General features: G+C 37.7%; 1 protein-coding gene across 4 annotated transcripts in view; it reads right to left on the bottom strand.

Moving 5' to 3' along the window:
• The window catches only part of ATP2C1 (ATPase secretory pathway Ca2+ transporting 1), a 168,471-nt gene that overhangs the window by 90,529 nt on the left and 50,710 nt on the right, over positions 1-27,232 (bottom strand). For all 4 annotated transcript variants that reach the window (XR_004677352.1, XR_004677353.1, XM_034994570.1 and 1 more), the window contains exon 2: positions 330-440. Coding sequence is in view for 2 of the 4 variants with exons in the window: in XM_034994570.1 (XP_034850461.1) it covers positions 330-440 (111 nt within the window). In the remaining 2 variants the exon portion in view is untranslated. The remainder of the gene's footprint in view (positions 1-329; positions 441-27,232) is intronic.

The following is a 27,232-nucleotide window of genomic DNA, read 5'->3' as shown; positions in this document are numbered from 1 at the left end:
TTATGTTAATAAATTGATTATTTTATTAATCCAACTAATCCTTACACAGCATTAATAGCTCCTCGCAATGCTAATGACCTAGAGTTGCACTGTCCAATCAGGTAAACACTAGCCACGTGCAGCCATTTAAATTTTAAAGTAAATTCAGTTCCTTACCTAAATATCCACACTGCAAGTACTCAGTAGTCATATTTAACTATTGGCTACTGTACTGAACAATGCAGAACACCACACTTACGTCATCAGAGAAAATTCTATTGGATGGCATTTACCTATGTCTAAATGACTGATTTTACTATCTATTCCCTTCCTCTCCACCAAGCACTTACTTGGAGAATGCTTGCAACTTCACTGACGGGTAATTCACTTGCTTTTTTTGATGTCAATACAGGAATCATTGTCTCATTTTCACCATTAGGAATTTTTTGAAAACGTGCAACCTAGTAAATAAAACCAAAGGAAAAATACTTGAATATACCAAAAAATTGGAATGCAGTCTAGAATAAATGAAAATCCAAATGTTCACAGAAACTTAGTTTCCAGTTAGAAAACAAACATTTTGAGAATAATAAGTATCTAGTCCTCATAAGATAATTTTCTACTAACCATGTACTATTCTCCAGAAAGCACATCTGAAAAAGCAAGCCACCAGTGCCAGCTAGAACACAAAGTAATTTCCACATTAAATAAAAAAGATGCTATTTCTACAGCAATGTAATGAGTAAAAAGTAAAACAGATGTCCCGTCTAGCAGATCCCGAGAATTACATGTAGTCATAATCCTCTAAACTCATTATGTTTAACAGGAAAGACAGAGAACAGCTAAGCTTTCTCCATTTTAACTACTCCTGTTGGTTAGCCCATTTCTTAACTGTCCAGAAAAACACCTGACTACTCTACATAAGCACCAGGACAGCAAGTCAGATTTAAAAACCCATTCCCAAACTAGCAGGAAAACAAAGAGCAAAAGAGAGACCACACAAGCAGAGGATGCACAGTTAGGGAAGGGGCTGTGAACAAGCAGAGTAAATCACAGAAATAGTGGTAACCATGGTATCTACTTGATGCAGCTTCATAAGCAAGTATCTACAGAAAAGTGTTTATTTAACACACTTCCAGAAATAAATCCCCAATCCAGACTTGTCTTGGGTCCTAAGCTGACAGATTAATCTTTATAGACAAAAAAAAAAAAAGTTTTGAATAAGTAGGAGAAAGGAAGACAAAATCTCCCCATAGAAACTTTAGCGAAGAAAACATTTCAGTTCCTACACATCCACTGATTAAAATACTGAAACTGTAAAATAATACTGAAACTGAAGTGATCATCTTACTGCCAAGACACACGTCTTTAAGCTTTCATATGGAATGTTTTCAACCTTGGATAATCAACATTTTTAGGATAAAATATTTCCCTAAAATTTTTTTGACACAACACTTCTTCAAGACAACAAATCAGATTGGGACACTTGGGTGGCTCAGTCCTTAAGCGTCTGCCTTCAGCTCAGGTTATGATCCCAGGGTCCTGGGATCAAGTCCCGCATCAGGCTCCCTGCTCAGCGAGGAGCCTGCTTCTCCCTTTCCCCACTCCCCCTGCTTCTGTTCCCTCTCTCCCTGTGTCTCTCTGTCAAATAAACAAAATCTTTTAAAAAAAATGAGATTGACCAAAGAAGAATAACCTTAAGTTTCTATTATTCTAAGACAATAATAAAGACCTATATGCTGTCATTACAGAGGTCTGTGTACATAGAAAAATCTTTACACTACTCCAAAAAATAGTAAATAGCTGTGGGAAAAAAAGTACTCCCTCAGTGTAACTGAGTTCTGGAACAATCAAATACATACATGTTTTCTAATCTCATCTATTTAAAAGGTATTCCTGAATGTTTAAGTACTTTAAATCAAGAAGTGGAAGTATTTTTCTACTTTTAATGAGAAGATATTAGGAGCCAAAATTTCTGAGGAAACTGGAGACAGATTAGCTTTCATACAAAACAAAATCTTGAAATTATTTAAAGCATATTTTTACGTAATTAAGAAATGCAAAACCTTAAAGAAAATACTGGAAATTTCATAAAAGTTGTACACATTTTAGAGCCACTGAATGTCCTTATTTCAAACCTATAAAACAAAGTAGGACGGGAAAGATTTAACTGAACCATCCCTAAATTAAAGACTGGAGAAACCCTGCAAAAATACTTGACACTTAAAAACAATGAGAACTAAACCAGTGTGACATGCTTATTTTATCTTGTGAGATCTTAAAGCAAAATTAAGGAACAAATATATTTACATTACCTACAGTGACAATGAGATTAATAAAATCTTTTATTTTTAAGATTCCTGTACCTCAGTTTCTTCACATATAAAATAGGGATAATAGTGCCAAAGTTGTGTGAAGATTACATCCATTAATAAAGCACTTGACCCACTAGTAATAAGGGCTGAAATAGCTATTTTTCTCCAAAAAGTATTTAATATTTACATGTATATTCACCAGTACAGTTAGCTCAATACAGAACTAAATACCAATCAAAGTGAGTAAAGTTAGATTTGCAATAATTTTTTATTAAAATGTACTTTTTGGGGGGCGCCTGGGCGGCTCAGTCAGTTAAACGTCTGCCTTCGGCTCGGGTCATGATCCCGGGGTTCTGGGATGGAGCCCCGCATGGGGCTCTCTGCTCAGCGGGAGGCCTGCTTCTCCCTCTCCCACTCCCCCTGCTTGTGTTTCTTTCTGTCAAATAAATAAATAAAATCTTTTTTAAAAATAAATAAATAAAATGTACTTTTTGAGGCACCTGGGTGGCTCAGTCGGTTAAGCAGCTGCCTCCAGCTTGGGTCATGATCCCAGGGTCCTGAGGTCCAGGCCCAAGTTGGGCTCCCTGCTCAGTGGGGAGTCTATTTCTTCCTCTGCCTCTCCTCCCCCTACCACCCCCGCTTGTGCTCTTTATCTCTCTAATAAATAATTTTAAAAATTAAAATTAAAATAAAAAAATAAAACGTACTTTTCTATCGAAACAGTGGAAATTGCCATCCGAAGTACCCAATACATAGTACAAGAGCCTTTCTTATAAAATCTTTTTAAAGGAATCTTTTGGTAGTCGTTACAGAAGACAGGGTCTGGGGCGCTTGGGTGGCTCAGCTGCTTAAGCATTTGCCTTGGGCTCAGGTCATGGTCTCAGGGTCTGGGGACCGAGCCCTGCATCAGGCTCTGCTTCTCCCTCTCCCTCTGCTGCTCCCCCTGCTTGTGCTCTCTCCCATGCTCTCTCTCGCAAATAAATAAAATCTTAAAAAAGAGAGAGAGAGAGGCTCTATGTTGGAATACACTCTCCATAAAATCCTTCATGAGCATTCCATGGGCCCAAAAGAGCTGAAAATCTCAACAGAAGGAAGTAAGACTATTTTGCTTAATAATGGGCAAGACACTGAAGGGATGATAACTCTCTACATATATGAAAAGCTGCCATGTGAAAGAGGGAAACACCAAAACCAAAGGGTGAGTTTCTAGCCAACCAACTTCTGGAGTTAGAATGAAGAGCACTAGATGTGTTCTGGCAAAGGCTAGACAGCCATATGATGAGGATGGATTTCACGGAAAGGATTGCTATTAATAGGGGGAGGCTACAGCACAAATTTCTTAGCCAAAGACAGCAATCTCAACTAGATTTATGCCTACTAGATTCTATTTCAACCTAAAATTATGGAAATTATTGAATTTTAATCCTGTTTTCTTTTTAAGCAAATGTTATCTTTAGTAGTTCAAATCGATCATTACTTCTATGGCATGTAAAAGTAATTTGTTCACTCATTTACTCTTTCAACACTGTTATTTATTGAGAATCTGACTCTGTGGTAGGCCCTTAGTATTAACAATGAGCAAAAACAGCTTGAAGGGAAGGAGGGAAGAGGAAGGGGACAAATGTTATCAAAGACAGCACTAATGGAAAACTGAAAATGATCACTACAGTGAAGAAGTCCATGGGCATGAGAGCTTACACAGAGACTGCAAACCAGACACGGAAATTTTCATGAGAAGTGATGCTTATAGAATTGAAAGCTGCCTAAGGGAAGGGATGGAAGAAGTGAGGGAACTGAGTGTACGAAGTTCCCAGGAAAGGGGGGTGCATGGCAAAATGAAATACTAAAAGAAAGCCAGCATTTATTCACTTACTCATTCCATCTTTAGACACATAATCAATGTCTATTATGTGCCAGGCACTGTTGTTGGCACTGACCAAAAGGTAAGAAGACTAGCCTCATGAAGCTATGTACCAATAAGAAACAAAAGACTATAAATAATATACTATATAATGCTCCAGAAAACAATTTAAAAAGGAAGGATAAGTAGGGGAGGAATTGCTTCAACTTATATTGGGGGGGGCGGGGCAGGGAGGACCTCTCCAGTAAGGTGGCATTTGGGCACAGATACCTGAAAAAAAGCAAAGGAACTAGCCATTAGATCTCTAGGTAGATATGTCCAGGCGGTAGACAGGTATGTGTACATACAGGAGAGGTCCAGGTTAGAGATACAAGTGTGGGTAGCCATGAACATATAAATGGTATTAAAACTGAGAATAAACCATACCAGCACAGAAGAAAGGGAAGAGATCTATGGGCTGACCCTAGGGCCTTCTCCCAACATAGCAATCAGAGATGAGCAGTAACCAAGAGAAGAGATCAAGAAGAAGCAACCAGTGAGGTAAAAAGAGCACCAAAAGAGAAGTCAAGTGAAATAAGTATTTCAAAGAGGGTGTAAATGGCTAGGTCAAATGTTAGCAAAACATTAAGATGAGGACTGAGAACTGACCACTGACCTTGGCAACATAGAGATAAAGAGAGCAGTTTCAATGGAGTGGTGGTGAACAAAAATCAGACAGGAGGGCGCCTGGGTGGCTCATGGGCGCCTGGGTGGCTCAGTTGGTTAAGCGACTGCCTTCGGCTCAGGTCATGATCCTGGAGTCCCTGGATCGAGTCCCGCATCGGGCTCCCTGCTCGGCAGGGAGTCTGCTTCTCCCTCTGGCCCTCCCCCCTCTCATGTGCTCTCTCTCGCTCTCTCTCTCTCAAATAAATAAATAAAATCTTAAAAAAAAAAAAAAATCAGACAGGAGTGGTTTCAGAGAAAACAGCAGGAGACAAGGTGGAGACAGCACATATAGATAATCCTTTCCAGTTCTGCTGTGAAAAGGAGCAGAGAAATGGATTTTAGCCAGAATGGAGTGTAAGTTTCAAGAGCTGGGTTGTTGGTTTTTTTTCCCCAATAAAAGAATAGGATATTTATATGCTGATCAGAATGATCTGACAGAGGAAAAACCAGTAATTCAGAAGAGAGATGGGACAACTGATAAAGTGATGTTCCTTACTAAATGAGAGGGGATGGAATCTGACATATTTGTAGACAGTTCATCCACAGTTACAGATGGGAAGGCAGAGTAACATGAGAAGGATGCAGGCATGTTGGTAGCTGTGGTAGAAGAAACATATGGAAATATTCTTCTGAGAATTATCTAGATTGAAAAAATCAGGAGGACATATAAAGCAAAAAAAGGCTAAAGAAGTAGGTGAGGATCCTACAGGGCCCTATGGGTCAATTATGGAATTTCTGTCTTAATCCTAAGGGCAAATGGAAGGCCTTGCACTGTGGTCTTAAAAGTAAATAAATAAAAAGCACAAGTTGGAAAATGAAAAAAAAAAAAAAAAAACAGAATAAGAGTGGTGAAAACACACCAGTTTGGACACTATTACATACGTCTAAACAAGAGATAAAATGTAGCTTGGACAAGGGTGGTGGGGTGTAGGAACAGAAGCACCTCTAGGTAAAAATAACAGTACATGATAATGAACTAGACACATATATCAAAGAATTATACTAGATTTCTAGCTTGTCTTACATGCTAAATACTAATGATATTCACCATGGTAAAGAATATTGGAATATTCTTTTTAACAAATGGTGCTGTGACAACTACATCCATACAAAAAGAGGATAAAGCTGGATCCTTCCCTCACACCATATACACGGATTAACTCAAAATGGATCAAAGACCTAAATGTAAGAGCTTAAACTACTAAACTCTTAGAAGACAACTTGGGCTTAAATCTTGACCATGGTTTCCTAACATGGCACCAAAAGTACAAAAAAAAAAAAAAAGACTGAATATCATCAAAATTAAAAACTTTTGTGATGCAAAGGACACCATCAAGAAAGTGAAAAAGAGGGGCGCCTGGGTGGCTCAGTTGGTTAAGTGACTGCCTTCAGCTCAGGTCATGATCCCAGGGTCCTTCTATCGAGCCCTGCATTGGGCTCCCTGCTTGGCGGGAAGCCTGCTTCTCCTTCTCCCACTCCCCCTGCTTATGTTCCCTCTCTCGCTGTCTCTCTCTGTCAATTAAATAAATAAATACAATCTTTAAAAAAAAAAGTGAAAAAGACAACCCACAGAATGAGAAAATATTTGCAAGTCATTTATCTGATAAAGGGCCGTACCTACCATATATTAGCTCTCAAAATTCAATAATAAAAAGACATAATCCAATTTTAAAATGAGTAAAAGATCTGTATATTTCTACAAAGATATAAAAATGACCAATAAGCATATGAGAAGATCTTCCATCATTAGTCATAAGGAAAATTCACATCAAAACCACTATGAGACAGCACTTCACATCCACTAGGATGACTATGGTAAAAAAGACAGACAATAACAAGTATTGGAGAGCATACAGAGTAACTGGAACCTTCATATATTGCTGGCAGAGCTGTTAAAAGGTGCAGCTGCTATGGAAAAGTTCGGCAGCTATTATATGTGTATATATATATTTATTATTATGCTATTATACAAACATGTCATTTTCTCTGGCTGAATGAGGAGAGTGTTTTCAGCTTGAAACGATTTCTGAGTGATTTAATAATGCTTTCATTTTGAGAACAATAAGGTACAGGCAAATCACATAAATTTAGTTGAAGGTAAATCATCTTAAGAGGCAATGTATGTCCTTCATGTGTTACTACAAAAGTTCATTGTCTATGGTACCAGGTTCCAAATACTAAGTATTATTTGCTTATCTCCTACCTCATGCTAAAAATATACTGGGCTAAACTATATCTTAATCTCTGCATAGCTGCTTTACATTTGCTTCAAATAATGGCATTTATTAGATCTACACCTTGGATTATTTAACTCATGAAACCAATAAGCATTTACTAAATACACCACACAGACAACCACAGTCCATAGTCTATACCTTGCAGAAATGAGTAATTCAGTTGGAGAGCCATGTCATACCAGAAATTACACATACAAGAGTTGCCATACAGCAATCAAATCATGACAATGCAAGGAAGTCTGAAAATTCAGGAGGGGAAGACTGTTACAGCCCTCAGAATTCTAGGGAAATTGACCTGAAGTAAGCCATTAAAAATAGATAGCAGGGAATGGCTAACACCTGCCAAGGAAGCATTTTAAACAAGAGATAAACACTGGTAAAAGCCAGAGCAATAGAAATCTAATCTGTATGTGACTAGGCTGATTCGGCTAGAATGAAATAAATGTTTTTACTATGCACTTCTACTTCCATTAAATGACCCAGATCTACCCAGACATTAAGACAAACTACAGAGTTTTTAATTGGATGTATTTAAAAACTGCAGAAACTTTTACATCTTTAGGACATATCAAATAATTCAGTTAAGTATAGATCCTAAATGCATCAGGCCCCATCACAGACCTATTGAACCCAACTCTGTGTTTTAAAAAGATAAGCAGGTGATTCACTCATATTCTGAGTCTAAGCACTGTTATACATCAGTTCCCAATTCTAATACAAATTAGAATTATATGGGGATTGCTACGGATCGAATTGCCCCCACCAAATACATATGTTGAAGCCCTAACCCCCAGTTTAACAGTATTGAGATATGAGGCCTCTGTGAGGTAATTAGGTCACGAGGGTACAGCCCTCATGATGGTATTAGTGCCCTTATAAGAGACACCAGAGAGCATGTGTGTGTGTCTCCTCTCCCTCTCCCCATCCCTCCTCCCCAGCCTCTAGAACTGTGAGAAATTAATGTGTTATCTAAGACTCCCAGTCTGTATTTTGTTATAGTAGCCAGAGCAGACTAACACAGGGTTTTTTTTTCCATTTTATTATTTTTTAAAGATTTTATTTATTCACTTGAGACACAGAGATACATATAGAGAGAGAGAGAGAGCATGAGCAGGGAGAGAGGCTGAGGGAGAGGGAGAAGCAGGCCCCCCACCAAGCCAGGAGTCCGATGTAGGGCTCAATCCCAGGACCCTGGGACCCATGACCCGAGCTGAAGGCAGACGCTCAACCATCTGAGCCACCCAAGCGTCTCTTTTTTTTTTCATTTTAATCCAAATGTCCAGGCACCATCCTTAAGAAGTGTGAATCATTAGGCCTGGGATGGAGCCAAAACATCAAAACTTTTTTTTTTTTTTTTTGAGAGGGAGCGCAAACTGAGGGATAGAGGCAGAGGGAGAATCTTAATCAGGCTCCATGCTCAGTGCAGGGCCCAAAAACGGGGCTCGATCTCATGACCCTGAAATCATAACCTGAGCCAAAATCAAGAGTTGAACACTTAACTGACTGAGCCACCCAGGTGCCCCCAAAACATTTATTTTTAAAAGCTTCCCAGGGTGGGTCTAATGCACAAAGTTGATCATCACTGGCCTAGAGGATGAGGTTGAAAGGCATAAATGGATTAAACTCAAACATTAGACTGTTTTAAAAGGTAAGTATGTTCTAAAATGAGTCACCACCATGGGTTTATAAACTGTCCCTGGAAAAAGAACAAAAAAAATTCTGTCACTGAGAATTCAGCACATGGACAGAAATCTGATTTGAAAAAGCAAGTCAGCAACAGTAGATCAAATCACCCAACAGAAGTCAAGCCACAGGGTAAAACAGAAAATATTTCATCCCTACAAAGTTCAGGAGTACTAAACAAGGGCTATTAAAAGTTTTCAGGTCAATTCTTGACAATAAAAGTTTTCTAAGTTTCACTTGCAAGTAAACAGAAAGACACCTAACACTTGAGAAAATTAAGTGTACTCAGTATTAAACTTGCAACAACCAGGCACCTCTCCACAGTTGTTTAACAGCTATAGCATTGGAAAGCAGGGTTATCTGGGAACTCTAAGGGTCAAACTGTACAATGCCATTGTATAAATGTGAGAAAGGCATAACCAGGCTGAAGAAAACAACAGTGACACAGCAGTTCCAACAAGACAATACTAATGACAGCAGTTCCAATTCAAGAACGGTAGGTTCACAGTGATTTATAGAAATCAAGCAGGCCTGCTCAATTTAAGAAGCAGGTCCTTGTTGATTAAAGCCAAAATAAACTGCACTAAATAATCCCACCTAGATGTGGTTGTAATTACTGACACAGAGAAGCTTACACACATAAAACACACTCCATGTAAAAGGTAGAATTTGCACTTCTGGCATCTATCTGCAAACCATTATTTGTAGAAATGACACTATCATTAGAAGAAGTACTGAATTTTCAAAAGGTGACCAAATGACTACAAGTTTCTTTAATTGATCTGCTGGTTGAGAACAAGGCAGCCAGTATTTTTCTGGAACACTGTGTAAGTCCACTTAGGGCCACACTGTAACATGCTCAGCTGGATGGAATAATAGTGCAGCAGGCATCAAACCAAACACCCCTTCAGAGCTGGAAAAACAGGAAAGGTTCTAGACCCCACTCCAACTTCAAACACAACAGCCTTTCTTTTATGTGTTATATGTTTTGGCTTCAGCAAAAAAGAAGCTAGTATTTAAACAAAGAGCTTTACAGCTTTAGAAGGGGGAAGGGGAGGGGCGCCTGGGTGGCTCAGTAGGTTAAACAGCTGCCTTCAGCTCAGGTCATGATCTCAGGGTCCTGGGACTGAATCCTGCATCGGGCTCCCTGCTCAGCAGGGAATCTGCCTCTCCCTCTCCCCCTCCCCCCTGCTCATGGGCTCTCTCAAGCTCTCGCTCTCAAATAAATAAAATCTTAAAAAAAAAAAATGGATAAAAAAAGGTGTGGTATATATACAAAAAGGAATATTAACCATAAAAAAGAATGATATTTCTCCATTTGCAACAACATGGATGGGCCTAAAGGGTATAAGGGTAAGTGAAGTAAGTCAGATGGAGAAAGATAAATACCATATGATTTCACTCATATATGGAATTTAAGAAACAAAATGAACAAAAATAGAGATAAGTAAAAAAACAAAAACCCAAAACGTAACAACAAAAAAAAACAGACTCTTAAATACAGATAACAAACTGGTGGTTGCCAGAGGGGGAGATGGGAGGAGGGGGGGGACAGGACACATGATTGGGTGAAACAGATAAAGAAGATTAAGAGTATACTTACCCTAATGAGCACTGAGTAATGTATAGAATTGCTGGATTATATTACACGCCTGAAACTCATATAAGGCTGTATGTTAATTATACTTCAATAAAGAAAAAAAAGAAAGAATACCGGTACTATGTGGATCCCAGCAAAAAAGTTAAAGCTGAATATGACCAGTGGTAACTAGGTCTAGAGCCATGGTTCTCAACCCAGAGGGCACATTAATGTACACTGCACATTAAAATCACCTGGGGAGCTTGCAAAAATTCCTACAGCTGGAACTCCAGACCAATTAAATCGGAGTCCACAGAAATGGTCGGTCCAAAAGATGTGGAGATCCCAGGAACAGGTCTTTTTTTTAAATCTCCTGAAGTGATAATTTACAGGTAGTGCTCTTAACCTACCCATAAATTAAACAGGAAATACCGGAGATAGAGGAGCATATTAAATTACTTGAAAGGAATGTACTCAGCAAATTCTAGCCTGTGGGAAATTCTACAGGACAAACAACCTGATTTTGTCAATAAGCTACAAGGGAAAGAGGGGACATTTTTAGACTAAGGGATATTTAAGAGATATGTTAACCAATTACAGTGTTTGGGCCTTCTTTCAATCCTGATTCGATTAAATAAACTTTTTTTTAATCAATCCAGACTCACAGTTGCTTTTAACTATTGTCTCTCTTTAGTACCCTTAAATCTGGAACAGTTTTTAGTCTTTTTGTCTTTCATTGCCTTGACACTTTGAAAGAGTAGAAGCAGGTTATTTTGTAGCACCACTATCCTATCCTAAAAATTACAATTTGAGATTGTCTGATATTTCTAATTAGATTCAGGCAACACATTTTGGGGAGAGGGGAAACACCACAAAACACTGTATCTTTCTCAAAACATCTTATCAAGAGGCATATGATATTTGCTACAGACATCATATGTTGAAGCCATAACCCCCACAATGTGAGTGTATTTGGAGGCAGGGCCTTTAGGACGGTAATTAAGGTTAAATAAGAACATAAGGGTGGAGCCCTAATCCAACAGGACTAATGTCCCTATAAGAGGTAGAAACACCCATAGTAAAGCACACACAAAGGCCATGAGGAAACAGCAAGAGGGCAGCCATCTGCAGGCTGAGAGAGGCCTCACCAGAAACCAATCCTGCGAGCACCTGATATTAGACTTCAACCCTCTAGAATTGTGAGAAAGTCAATTTCTGTCTTTAAAGGCACCCAGTCTATGGTATTCCGTCCTAGCAGCCTGAGCCTACTAATACAATGCTGTTTGTCCCATTGATGGTGATGTTAATTTTGAACATTTGCCTAAAGTGGTACTTGCAAGATTTTCCCACTATCAAGTTACTATATTTCGCTCTGTATGTACTAAGTTTCGTGCGGGGAGATATTTTGAGACTAGTAAAATAACCTGTACCTTACACTCTTGCTTACTAGGTAACTCTTGCCTGAAACAGTTATTACTGTGATGGTTACTAAATGGTGATTTTTGTAATTCCATCATTGTCTACATTTATTAAATGGAATCCTACTGTAATAAAGAACTTTCCCTTCTTCCCAGTTGTATATATACTCTCACTTTTTATATCATGGATTCCTACCTTATTTTATAAGGTATAAAATCCATTATTATTCATTTTGTTGCTCAAACTGTCCCAGTTTTGGCCAGTGGGGAGCCTTCAACAGGCTGCCTCCTATGTCCTTGTGACAAGTTCTCACCAATTTTCAGCACTTCCTTACTTTCTGGCACAAGATGTTCCACTAAGCATTATCTTTGCATTTTCCCTGCCCTAGCATAGAATTAGCCACTTCTCCGCAGAGCCTTGGTTCCCTTATTGACAAAAAATATTCAGAAGTGTCATGGCTTCAAGGCCTTCACAACAGACTGAATTAAGGAATGTATACACATACACACAAACATATCTATTTTCTTACCTGTATATATGTTAAAAACATTTAATCCATACTGAAGCTACCAATTCTAATCTAACTCCACAGAGGTTCATTTCACCCTTTTCCCTTATTTCTAATTCTTTAACAATGGAAAAACCTGACTCTCATTATCACCATCATATATACTTCTTTGCTCTAATCTAGAATACATAGAATAGTTCTAACCATACTATAAGCAAATTTTTACTAGAGTACAATATTTGTGTACAATACTTTGTCTCTAGTCTTAAGTTTGTTTATAGTTCTTTTTATCAATAGCCTTATAGTCAAAATCTTGTACTCCAAAATTACTTGTTAGTTCTTCTCATTACACCCTTCAGTACGGTTGTTATTCAACTGAAATAGCTACGTTCATTATTTATTTGTATTATTCCATTTGGGATTTTTTTCCCCATCATCTCCCCTGTCTTTGTTAATTTTCAGTATATGAAACATGAACTTAGTTCTAATACTCAAAACTATTCAAAATAGGGAAAATCAAATTAGTGTCAAACCCTATCCCTTCCATTTCTTCAATCTCTACCTCACCCTATGTTACCAATCTCATTAGTTTCTAGTTTTCCCTATGTTTGGCAAACATCTTTCCTGTTTCCTTTTGCACAAATGATCAGCTTTGTGGTATATTTCCTCCTCTTCTTTAGAGTAACAATCTATAGATAATCTTTTTCTCTTAACAATATATCCTGGAGATCAATCCATCAGTTCAGAGAACAGCTCAGAGATCTTACTTTTTTCCTTTCAGAGCTGCATAGTACTGTTTTATGGATATAACATATTTTATTCAACCACTCTCCTATGTATGAAATTGCAAACAATGGTCCATGACATATGGATGTTCATACTGTTGGAAGTTGTACCTTCAGGGAAAATTCCTAGAATTGAAACTGATAGGCCAAAAAGCAAATGCATACACAGGATTTTGTTGGATACTGCCAAATCTCAGGAGGGGCTGTGCCTTCTCATCAGGAATGTATGTGTCTGTTTCCTTATACCCTTGCCAACAGGAGGGATTGTTATACTTTAAATTTTGTCAATCTGAAAACTAAAAAATGATGTCTCGGTGTATTTAAATTTGCATTTTTCTTTCTTTTTTTTTTTTTTAAGATTTTATTTATTTACCTGAGAGAGAGAATGAGATAGAGAGCATGAGAGGGGGAGGGTCAGAAAGAGAGGCAGACTCCCCGCCGAGCAGGGAGCCCGACGCGGGACTCGATCCCGGGACTCCAGGACCATGACCTGAGCCGAAGGCAGTCGCCCAACCAACTGAGCCACCCAGGCACCCCTAAATTTGCATTTTTCTAATTATAAGTTTGAAATCATTTCATGTTTAGGAGTCATTTTATGTTTTGGGGGGGAATTACCCCTTTATGTATTTTGATCATTTTTTTCTATCGGGTTATTATACTTTATTCTTTTTTTTTTTTAAGATTTTATTTATTTATTTGACAGAGAGAGAGCGAGCGACAGCAGGAACACAAGCAGGGGGAGTGGGAGAGGGAGAAGCAGGCCTCCCGCTGAGCAGGGAGCCTGATGTGGGACTCGATTCCAGGACCCTGGGATCATGACCTGAGCTGAAGGCAGACACTTGACGACTGAGCCACCAAGGCGCCTTTGATAATGTTTTTTGATGCATAAAATTTTTTAAGTTTGATGAAGTCCAGTTTATTTTTTCTCTGTGTTTGGTGTCATATTTAGGAATCCAAGGTCATGAAGATTTCTTCCTGAGGGTTTTTAAGATTTATTTGAGAGAGAGGGCGCAGGCACACACAAGCAGGGGGAGGGGGAGAAAGGGAGAGAGAGAGAGAATCCCAAGCAGATTCCCTGCTGAGCACAGAGCCTGACACAGGGCTCGATCTCATGACCCTGAGATCATGACCCGAGCCGAAATCAAGAGTCGGACATTTAACCAAATGAGCCACCCCAGCGCCCCAACTCCTGAGGGTTTTTCTGGGTTTTTTTTAAGAATTTTATGGTTTTTAGCTCTTATAGTTAGGTGGCTGGTCCATTTGAGTTAATATTAGTATATACTGTGAATTTGGGGCACACCATTGAATTTTATAGTTACAGCTAGGACATACTGCTTCTCTCCTTAAAGATTCTGTAAAGTCTGGCAGTTAATTTTTGAAGTTTACCTTCTGTAATATTTAGTCAATCCATCCTAAATTACTGAGTACCAGACAATTCATGGAACTGGGCATTATGGCTCTTAGAACATGTTAATACCGAGTCTTCAAGAATAACTCAAGGGGCGCCTGGGTGGCTCAGATGGTTAAGCGTCTGCCTTCAGCTCAGGTCATGATCCCAGGGTCCTGGGATCGAGTCCCGCATCGGGCTCCCTGCTCAGCGGGGAGCCTGCTTCTCCCTCTGCCTCTCTCTCTCTCTGACTCTCATGAATAAATAAATAAATAAAACCTTTAAAAAAAAAAAAAAGAATAACTCAAAATACAGGGACGCCTGGGTGTCTCAGTCGTTAAGTGTCTGCCTTCAGCTCAGGTCATGATCCCAGAGTCCTGGGATCGAGTCCCGCATCGGGCCCCCTGCTCAGCAGGAAGCCTGCTTCTCCCTCTCCCACTCCCCTGCTTGTGTTCCCTCTCTGTCTCTCTTTCTGTCAAATAAATAAATAAAATCTTAAAAAAAAAAAAAAGAATAACTCAAAATACAAGGACAATAAGAGAAATAACTGATTACCTAAAAATGAAATTTTCAAAAAACATAGTCAAGACAGCTAACAGATTAGGAGAAAATATCTGCAACATACCACAGTTATTTCTATGCTGATGTTCACTGCACTATTATGTATTCACAAGAGCCAGAAGGTGGAAAGCCAAGTGTCTACCCACAGATAAATGAATTAAAAAAATGTATACAATAGATTATTATTCAGCCATAAAAAGAAATGCAGTTCTAATACATATAGAATATGGGTAAATCTTGAAAACATTATGCTAAGTGAAATAAGCCAGAAACAAAAGGACAAATACTGTATGATTCCACTTAAATGAAATATTTAGAAAAGGAAAATTCATCAGAGGCAGGAAGTAAATTAGTCGTACCCAGAGGCTAGGAATAAGGGAGAAATGGGAAGGTATTGCTCAATGAGTACAGAGTTTCTGTTTGGAGTAATGAAAACGTTTTGGAAATAGTGGTGACAGTTGCAAAATACTGTGAATGTAATTAATGCCACTGAACTGTAACACTTAAAAAAACTTGCATTTTGGTGCCACCCCTTCCAATTTAAAGAACTGGGTTGTAACATTTAAAAATTAACCAACTCGGGGCGCCTGGGTGGCTCAGTTGGTTAAGCGACTGCCTTCGGCTCAGGTCATGATCCTGGAGTCCCTGGATCGAGTCCCGCATCGAGTCCCGCATTGGGCTCCCTGCTCGGCAGGGAGTCTGCTTCTCCCTCTGACCCTCCCCCCTCTCGTGCTCTCTGTCTCTCATTCTCTCTCTCTCTCAAATAAATAAATAAATAAAAATCTTTAAAAAAAAAAAATTAACCAACTCAATCTAGTTTATTACTCTAGTACACATTATTAACAAATATTTTAAAATCAGGGTCACCACTATGCATGCCACAGAGACTGCTGGCAGGGCTGATTATGACTCCCTGTAGATGAAACTTGTAATGCAGAATTCATATACTATGGTTACTCTTACATCCTCAAATATCCAAAAACCAAAAGATGTAGGTTCGTTCTTCACATTCCTAGATCCAAGCAGAAATGCAAAGGTAAAGGTTGTTCTCCAAAATGAAAATCTGATACAGTGGTTTCTATCAAAGTCCCAGTATTTCCTCCTCTAGCTCTATTCCTTTCAATTTAGTATTTTAAATCTATCCTCTCAATCTCAGCTTTTTTTGCCCTATGTATTGTAACTTTCTCCCTTTCCCAAAGTAGACATTTTCATTTCCCATGCTTATCTGCTAATTCATGCTTATCAGAATGCTAATGACTTTCTTAAAAGTAAAAATAATACAAACATGACAGCTACAATACCAACAACCTTCTTTTCTACGTATCTAGTTCACCATACATTAAATAATGTTTACACGGGGGCAAATGAACTTTTTCCTGAGCCATTCAATGTTTAACTCTGGCATCAATGTGGGCAGCCCTCTGCCACCGTTTCAGCAAGTCCTCCACCCTACTGGACAGAACTCTTAGTTCTTTCCCCACTTTCTTTGGCAAATATAGTTCATTTCTTAGTCCATTATGACAACACAGGGGTAAAGAATGGGATCACTGACCCTTTCCAAGTTAATCTCTATTTGCCACATTACCTCCAACTTGAAAAAAATTTCAATCTACATGCTTCTTCATGAGTAAAGTCCTTGAGGTGCCTTAAAATGTTTGTACTTTTTTCTCCAACAATGCAATAAAAAAAAAATCAATCCTACACATTCTCTCGTTAAATTTCATCCATCTGATCCAAAGTTTTAGATTTTTAAAAAATGTTCAAGTAAAATAAAAGCCAAAGATTTTCATTTTAATTTTCAGCACACAATACTCTTTAAGCAAGATTTAGAAACAGACTCTAGCATTTATTTCCAACTCTTGTCTGTTGAACAATTGTAACCAATCGGTAATCCAAATGAGACCGAAGCCTTACATAAAATGAACAAACCAATCCAAAGGGGCTCACATGTTTAATCTGTTGTTTTTAAATGGCCTTCACTCAGCAGTAGTTAGTTTTATCTTCGGTAGAATCCACTACTAATACTTGTTTCTGCTAACCAATGACCTTAGCTGCTTCCAAGGACACAAAGAGGGAAATGAATTCCTGATCAGTACATACCAACAAAAACCATGTTTACAAAAACCAATCCTCAACAAGAATAAGGAGGACAAGAAAGAAAGCACCACTTTACTAGTGAGCAACTTAATCAAGTTGCAGGGCCTGCATTGGTACCAGCTGTTTCACTTCTAAGCCAAAAGAAACTGGTATTACAAAGCAATACACAATGGTTTTGAAAAGCAAAGTAAAAAAAAGAAAAATACAAATCCAAGCCTTGATTAACTCTACTAAACAATCACATTCTGAACCTGACCCCCAAGAAAATCATAGTTCCTAGCTCACTTCAAACAGTCGCACCCAAAACCACAACATTGCAAGCAGCCTATGTGGGAAAATATCTACTACTTGGTCCCACCTGCCTGAAATGCCTGGCAGAACATCTCTACAGAAAAGAGGGACCAGGTCCAGTCCACACACTCCATACCTTACCAATCTTCAAGGCTTCATTCTTTCTAGGAATCTTTTTGTGACATCTTCCCGCAACTCTGCATTAGCTACCCACCCCCTAGTACTCCACTTAGCTATCACAGCTCCTCCAAACATGTCTTTTTCCCTCTGCTACACTACTGTAAATTCAATGGCTATAAGAACTAAGGGTTGCACAAACCAGCACTGGCCATGTCTGGCACATATCTGGTTCCTGATAACTGCTAAAAGGATAAATGAATAATTAAGCTAACAGACTTCTTAACTGTTTTAAGTAACACTCTGTTCCTAAACAAAAACTGTACATTCATATAATTAGGAATTAATTAATTCCAACAAGTTCATACTTAAATCCCTTTCCTGATTTCTACTTGGGGGAAAAAACCCTCCTGTCATCCAAAGTAACTATGAGTCAAAGGAAGATGCAATGATCCAACTGCTTTCACTTAAATGTATATTCTCTATTTGCTCTGCATTATATATAACTGCAAAATATTTGTATGGTTCTGATACTTGCTTATGAATAATTGGGCTTTCTATTGAAATATATGCTCTCATGATGAACAGAGGTGGTGGGGCACCTGGGTGACTCAGTTGGTTAAGTGTCTGACTCGATTTCAGCTCAGGTCATGATCTCAGGGTCCTGAGGTCAAGCCCCATGTTGGGATCCCCGCTCAGCCCAGAGTCTACTTGTCCCCCTCCCTCTCTATCCCTCCCCTCACTGGCTTGTGCTCTCTCTCTCTAAATAAAAACTTAAAAAAAAAAAAAAAAGAAGAAGAAGAGAGGTGGAAGGAAAAAGGGCAATCAAAAATCACTTAGTCCAGCAAGCTATTTATTCCTCAGTATCTATCTTCATAACATGTAATTTACATCACTTCATTAGTAACTCACATGCATATTTTTAATTCCTTGTTTCAATCTCCAATCTTTTTAAGTTATAATCAAAGATACCCAAAAATGATACTATTAAACCCAATCAGTAATTTGAATAGTTTTTTAGTTGTAAAATTAGCTATGAAACTTTCATGGAGTACTTCCATTTAAAAAAATGAGCTATTTGTTTTTAAAAGATCCACAAGAAACATGGTGTTTTTATTATCTTGAAACTTTGAGTTTAAAAAAATGTCTAAAGCTCTGGAATCCGCATACTGGTAGTATATGTTATCACAGTAGTTTGAGGAGGTATAAAGCAAAAGGACTATTAGTAGTAAGAGGAAGAGATGGAGATTTATACTTCTCACTTGCTAAGCACCAGTGGTGATGCTGAGTAATTCTATTACTTCATGCAATCCTTAGAAAACTCTTTGAAAGGGCCAGTATTTTTCCTATTTTGTAAATAAGGAAACTAAAGCCTGTAGAAGTAATTTGCCCAAGACAAAAAGAAACTAACAAAATTGGTAAGTGGTACAGCCAGGACCTAAACCAATGTCTAACTTGAAAGCCCTCATTTTTTTTTTTTTTAAAGTAAGCTGGACGCACAAGTGGGTCTTGAACTCATGACCCCAAGAACAAGTCACATGCTCCACTGACTGAGCCAGCCAGGCACCCCTGAAGCCCTCATTCATTCATTCATTCATTCATTTATTTGACAGAGAGAGAGAGAGACGGTGAGAGAGGGAACACAAGCAGGGGAAGTGGAAGAGGGAGAAGCAGGCTCCTCGCTGAGCAGGGAGCCCTATGCGGGGCTGGATCCCAGGACATGATCTGAGCCGAAGGCAGACGCTTAATGACTGAGCCACCCAGGCTCCCCTAAAGCCCTCTTTCTTAATGACTACACTATATTTAAATTAATCAGATAACCCAAAATTCCAAAGTAAATCAACTTTAGAGGACTAATTTTACTATGGTGAAACTGGATTTAAAATCGAACAACAGGGATTCTGGGAAGATGGATGGTGGAGTAGGAAACAACCAGGAATCTATCTCCCCACCTAGATAACCAACTTGCTGGCAAAATCTCTCTGATGTAACTATTTTAGAATACAAGAATCCATGAAAGGCTCACAACTTCCACAAAACTTGAATGGTAAACCGCAATTTATTTCAGTCCTTTTTAGCTCTTAGCACAATAGCAGCTACTCACCCTGCACCCTCAAACACACACACACACGCACACACGCACGCACATCCCTACCCCTCATCCCCCAACCCCTAGCAGGCAGCTGTGCATGTATTCCTGGAGAACTTGCACATTACTGATAGAAGCCAGGGTGAGCAAAAAGCACCTGTTCTCCAAATATTGGGATCTCTGTGCTTCGATCCCTAATTGCTAATTAAGGTCAGAGGCACAAAGCGGCAGCCGGGCCAGCAACTGGCCAGCAATTGGTGTTCCACCTCTCCACAATTGTTGCAAAGTCAACTGTGAATGCCCAGGGAAATGCACAGGCTCAGAAGAGACTGAGAAGACCTTAAATTTACACCTCAGGCTGATCACTGATATAAAAGAAGCCAAAACAAAACAAAACAAAAACTGTGGAAGAGTAAGTAGAATCTGATTTCCAGAGTTACTACATTATTAGAGTCACATGTCCAGTTTTCAGTAAAAAAAAAAAAATCACAAGACATAAAAAGAAACAGAAAGGTATGGTATATTCAAAGGAAAAAATAAACAGACACTGTCCCTAAACAGGACTTGATGGTGGACCTATTAAACAAAGACTTAAAACAATGATCTTGAAGATACTCAAAAAACTGAAGATGTGGACAAGTCAAGAAAACAGGTATGAACAAAAAGAAGATATAAAACCTAAAAAGAAACCAGGAAGACATTCTGGAGCTGAGAAGTACAATAACTGAAATAAAAAATTCACTAGAGGGATTTGAAGACTCATTTGAGCAGGCAGAAGAAAGAAACAGTAACCTTGAAGATATGACAATGGAAATTCAGAATGTGAGAAACAGAAAGAATAAAGATTGAAGAAAAGCGAACAGAGCATAAGGGGCCTGAGGGACACCATCAAGAAGACCAATACAGACTATTACGGGAGTCCCAGAAAGAGAACAGAGAAAGGGGCAGAGAGAATATCTGAAAACATAATAGCCAAAAACGTCCCAAATTTGATGAATCACAAATACAAACATCTAAGATGTTCAATGAACTCCAAGAACAATGAACTCAAAGAGATCCATACAGAGACACATTATACTCAAAAACCAAAGACTAAGAGAGAATCTTGAAAGCAGCAAGAGAAATACTTGTCATATACAAGGAATCATCAATAAGATAATTAAATTTCTCATCAGAAACTTTAGAGGCCAGAAAGCAGTGGACCAACATAAGAAACAAACAAACAAAAAATACAAGAATACAACATAAGAAACAAAAAAAAAAAAAAAAAAAAAGGAAGAAAGAAAGAAACCCAAAACCCTGTATTTAACAAAATTGAGGGAGAAATTAAGACACTCCCAGATAGGGGCGCCCGGGTGGCTCAGTCGTTAAGCGTCTGCCTTCGGCTCGGGTCATGATCCCAGGGTCCTGGGATCAAGCCCCACATCGGGCTCTCTGCTCGGCGGGGAGCCTGCTTCTCCCTCTCCCACTCCCCCTGCTTGTGTTCCCTCTCTCGCTGTGTTTCTCTCTGTCAAATAAATAAATAAAATCTTTAAAAAAAAAAAAAAAAAAAAGACACTCCCAGATAAACAAAAGTTGAGGGTGTTCATTACCACTAGACCTGACCTGCAAGAAATGCTAAAGATCTGCAAACTGAAATAAAATGACACTAAACAGTAACTTTAAAAAATAAAAATCTCAGTAAAGGCAAATACATAGGTAATTATAAACTACTGTAACTTTGGTTTATAATTCCATTTTTTGTTTTCTACATAATTTAAGAGACTAATAAATATTTTAAAAAACAATTATTAGTCTAAAAGCTAGTATTATTGTTAACCTTCGTTCGTAACTCCACATTTTGTTTCCTTCATGATTTAAGACACTAGTATATTTTTTAAATTATGTTTTTGGATATACATTGTATAAAGAGTAATTTGGAGACATCAGCAACTGAAAAGAGGGTGGAGATACAAAGGAGCAGAGTTTCTGTATGCTAATGAAGTGAAATTGGTATAAATCCAAATTAGAGCATTGTAACTTTAGGTTGTTAAACACAATCCTCATGACAACCACAAAGAAAATAACTATAGGATATACACAAAAGGTAATGAGATAGGACCTTAAGTATTTCACTACAAAAAAACCAACTCAACACAAAAGGCAATTAATGCTGGAATTAAGGGACAAAAAAAGTTATAAGGCATAGCAAAATGACAGAAGTCCCTACTTATCAGTTAGCCTTAAAAAAGGAAGGAAATTAGTATGCTACAATATAGATGAACTTTGAGGACATTATACTAAGTGAAATAAGCTAATCACAAATTCACTGTATGATTCCACTTACATGATGAACTTAGAATAGGCAAATTCATAGAGACAGAAAGTAGAATAGAGCTTACCAGGGGCTGGGAAAACTAGAGAATGAGGAGTTAGTGTTTAACAGGTATAAAGTTTCAGTTGGTGTGATGGGAAAGTTTCGGACATAGGCAGTGCTAACGGCTGATAAACACTGTTAATGTACTTAATGACACTGATTGTATACTTAAAAGTGGTTAAAATGGCAAATTTTATACTACATATATTTTATAATTCTTAAAAAATTTAAAAAACCACTGAATTATATACCTTAAATGCAAGAATTATATGGTCTCTGAATGTGTACCTCAGTAAAGCTGAGGGGTTTTTGTTCTGTTTTTTTAATCTAAAAGCTTCTTTTTAACCAAAAACAACTTTGGTGCAAAGAAGCTTCTCACCCTCATCCCCTCCCTCACACACATCCCCCCAAATCTTGGATACTGCAGAAGATTTTTGGAAACTGTAAGAAGGAGAAAACAGCAACCATTTAAAACCAGTCTGTGTCTAAGAATTTCTCACAAGTCTGAATACTAAGATTGTACAGTCTTCTAACACCAACACAATATTTTATAAATTCTGTCACATGACCCAAATAAAACCACACAGGCTGAACTAAAAACATAGGTAGATCTCTGGCGAGAAGAACCAACAATATTCATAACTCAGTACACATGTGCCACTAGGCTCTATCCTGTTTAATATTTTATCATTAACTCAGACAAATATCTAAGTAGCATGCTTATCCAAGATGACATGAACTTAAAGCTGGAGAAAGGCAGCAACCTTGCTTCATAATTCAAATGAGGTTATCAGGTTGAACCAATGAGTACAGGCAATATACCACACTTTCACATTTGCAAAAGCATATATATACTTTATTAGAGATAGATGTAAAAACCAAATCTCAAAATACAACTATTAAAAGTACCAAATGATAAGACTCTAAAATATCAATTCAGAAAATTACATGTGTTGGGTTGACCTAACATACCACTTACAGAGCTATAAAATTAATCTTAGTGTAATCCTATTGCTAAAAAGGTAAACATCATCTTAAACTGAATTATTAGAAGTACAGCTTTTAAGCCAAGTGAGTAATGGCTCCATGGCTCCAGAGTACTACACAGTCCAACTACACTTTGAGGATTCTATATTCACGCTAGAGCATCACTGGGGCCTGCTAAAGTGTAACTTATACAGTGACATTTCTGGAAATGAGAACTTATGAAGATTGCATTGCCCATTAATTGGATTGCACTAAGTTCCTAAATAAGTAATGAATATGAGGCACCTTCAAACATTTTAAGGACTGTTATATGAAACAATATTCTGCCTATATTAAGGACACAACCAGTGTCAAAATACAAAAGTATAGTTTCCAATCACCAAAAATTTATTAGGAGACACTATTGGTGATTTTTATACGGGGTGGGAAGTTGGTCCCCTTGAATTCTAATATTCTAGAAATGGTCTGGCAGAGTGCAGAGTGATACCACCGCTTCCTCGCTGTCTGTGGTACTAAAGTTTCTGACAATGAATAAGCAACCTGTTGTCAAGCAAGATAATGCAAAATGCTTACCTTCCACACTGAACTGTAAGTTCCAGAACATGGACTCAAAACAAGAGTAACATAGTCAGGCTCCAATGTAGACAAGCACTTAAATATTCCTCATTTGACAAATTAAAAACTAACACAATCCCAAATCACAATTATGAATCATATTTCTCCTCCATACCTTTACAGTCTTGGAAACGAAAGAGAAGGTTCTAAATGCTATTAAACATTTGTACCCAAGAGCTAATTCTAACCCATTTTCACTAGAGCAATACAAATCTGAAAAATGCATTTACCTCTGGAGACTAACAGAAACCATACAAAAAATACTCAACTTGACAGGGAAAAAAAAAAACCAAATCTCTTATTCCTAAATAAAATATTTTTAATTACACTGTCATTTTTAATGATTTTTTAAAAATGAAATCCTGCTCACTGTTTTTAGAGTCAAGTAATCAGAAGGTTTAATGTAACAAGTCCCTCTCCCCAGTCCAACTGCCCAGAAGTAATTTCTGGTAGCTATTTCTGTGTATACTGCTAGCTATTTTCTATACGTACATTACAAGTTTTTGGTTTTTGTTTTGTTTTAATCACAAATAGGACTATATAACTACAATTTGTTTTTCTTCACTCAATGTATCTTGGACATTCTATTTCACCACACATACTGATCTGCCTCATTTTTTTTTTTGAAGTATAACTGACATACAATACCCTATTAGTTTCAGGTATTCATAGTGATTTGATATTTTTATACAGTAAGAAATGATCCAGGGCGCCTGGGTGGCTCAGTCGTTAAGCGTCTGCCTTCGGCTCAGGTCATGGTCCCAGGGTCCTGGGATCGAGCCCCACATCGGGCTCCCCGCTCCGCGGGAAGCCTGCTTCTCCCTCTCCCACTCCCCCTGCTTGTGTTCCCTCTCTCGCTGTGTCTCTCTCTGTCAAATAAATAAAATCTTTAAAAAAAAAAAAAAAAAGAAATGATCCCAATTATAAGTCTTGTTACCATGTCACCATATAAAGTTATTAAAATATTACTGACTATATTCTCTATGCTGTGTACACACACACACACCTCTATCCATTGATCAACTGACTGACGGACACTGTGGCTGCTTCCATATCTTCGCTACTGTAAATGAACACACGGCTGCATATATCTCTTCAAATTAGTGTTTTCATTTTCTTCAAACACCCATAAGTGGAACTGCTGCGTCATTGGTAGTTTTATTTTTAATTTTCTGAGGAACCTCCATATTCTTTTCCACAGTGGCTGCATCAATTTACATTCCCCAAAACAGTGTATGAGGGTTCCCTTTTCTCCATATCCTTGCTAACACTTGTTATTTTTGTCTTTTTGATAACAGCCAATCTAACAGGTGTGATGTGATATCTCATTGTGGTTCTGATTTGCATTTCCCTGATGATTAGTGATATTGAGCATCTTTTCATGTGCCTGTCAGCCATCTGTATGTCTTCTTTGGAAAAATGTTTATTCATGTCCTCTGCCTATTCTCTAATCAGGTTGGGTTTTTTGACATTAAGTTGTGTTAGTTCTTTATATATTTGGATATTAACCCCTTATTGGAAGTATGATTTCCAAGTCTTCTCCCATTTAGTAGGCTGCCTTTTCGTTTTGTTCATCTCCTTCACTGTGCAAAAGCTTTTTAGTTTGATGAATCCCGCAGGTTTAGCTTTTGTTACCCTTATCTGAGGAGACTAGTCCAAAAAATACTACAACACCAAAAAGCTTGCTCCCTATGTTTTTTCCTAAGAGTTTTATGGTTTCAGGCTTTACATTCAAGTCTTCAATCCACTTGGAATTTATTTTTGTATATGGTATGAGATAGTGGTCCAGTTTCATTCTTTTACATGTAGCTGCCCAGTTTTCCCAACATCATTTGTTGAGAAGACTTTCCCCATTGTATATTCTTGCCTCCTTTGTTATAGATTAACTGACCACATAAGCGTGTGTTTATTTCTGGACTCTCTATTCTATTCCAGTGATCTGTGTCTGTTTTCATACCAGTATCATACTGTTTTGATTACTATAGTTCTGGATTAGTTTGAAACCAGGGGCCTCATTTTTTTTTTAATGGCTCACAGAACATTTCATTATACAGTAGTACCTCTATTTAACTAGTCCTCTTGAGGATAGACATTTGGCTTATTCCCATATTTTGTTTTTATAAATGTTGCTGTAATAAACATCTTTGTACAAATCTCTTTGTATGCCCATGCAGGTACACATAGAAGATACATTCCTGGACATAGAACTGTTGGGTGTATTTTTTATTCTGACAGCTTTGCTAAATTGTTCTCCAGAAGGACGGTGTCAAGTGAACTCCCAACAACAGGCAGGAGCTTCTACTTTCCCTGCAATCTAGCCAGGAATAAGCATCATCACATAGTTAAATCCTTGCCAATTTGATGAGCAGAAAATAGTTATCTAAATTCACATTTCTTCATTACTGAGGTCAAGCACCTTTTAATGTATCTTTTGGCCATCTGCAACCTTTTTCTCTGAAACACTTGTTCATGTCCTTTTTCCTGGCTATTTTCCCCTACAAGTTATTCCCTATTTCTTATAGATTTTTAAAGAGCCTTCTATAGGAAAGTAGCCTCTGTCATTTGTTTAAAGTGTTTTTATCATTGGTTTACATCTATTTTTTACTATCTTTTTAAAATTTTACATGATCATGTATTTCAATTTTTTATTATTGTTTTGAGATTTTATTTCATGCTAGTTTTTTAAAAAGACTTTCTCCTTCCAGCTTTACATTTTTTCCTAAAAGTTAGCTAAATGTCCCTATACCGTTTATTGAATAATATTATCTTTTCCCCCATTAAGTTATTCTCTGAGTAGGACGGCGAAGAAGGGAGTAATAAGACCATTACAACTTTTAAAGCCATTTTGTACATTACCTAAAATAAACTGACACCCAAATGTTCAAAAAGATCTTATCTTTGTACCTATATAAAAATATTACATCCTCAAAGTACAATTATTTCAATGCATTGTCTGTGAAAATTACAACTGCCCTTTTTTACAGAAATGGGCCAACCAATTCTAAAATTCATACGAAAATGCAAGGGACTCAGAACAAACAAAAAAATATCTTAAAAAAGGACAAAGTTGGTGAATTCATATTCCCTAGTTTCAAATCTTACTATAAAAGCCACAGTTATCCAGTGTGGTAATGGCATAGGGATATATAGACCAATGGAACAGAACTGAGAGTCTAGAAACAAACCCATACATCTATGGTCAATTGATTTTTAACAAGAGTGCCAACACAATTCATTGGAGAAATGGTGCTGGAATACCTGGCTATTTCATGCAAAAGAAAAAAATTGGACCATCATCTCATACCATATACAAATACTAACTCAAAGTGGATCAAGTTTTGAAAGCTAAACTATAAAATTCTTAGGAAAAAACATAGATCTTTGTCACCATAACTCAGGCAGTGGTTCTTAGATATAAATCTAAAGCACAAACAACAAAAGGAAAAAATAGACAAACTGGACTTCATCAAAATTTTAAAAAGTTTGTACTCCAAAAGATACCATCAAGAAAATGAAAAGACAATTAAGATTTAAAAAAAGAAAAAAGAAAATGAAAAGACAACCTGTAGAATGGAAGAAATATTTGCAAATTATATGTCTGATGAGGGTATCATAAATGCTGGAGTAAATACCCATGCATAAACCTCTTTGTATGCTTGTC

The sequence above is a fragment of the Mirounga leonina genome, unplaced genomic scaffold, assembly GCF_011800145.1.
Source record: "Mirounga leonina isolate KUSES-001 unplaced genomic scaffold, KU_Mleo_1.0 Mir_115, whole genome shotgun sequence".
Lineage (NCBI taxonomy): Eukaryota > Metazoa > Chordata > Mammalia > Carnivora > Phocidae > Mirounga > Mirounga leonina.
Note: the sequence above shows the minus strand (reverse complement) of the source record. Positions and strands in the feature narration are given on the sequence as shown.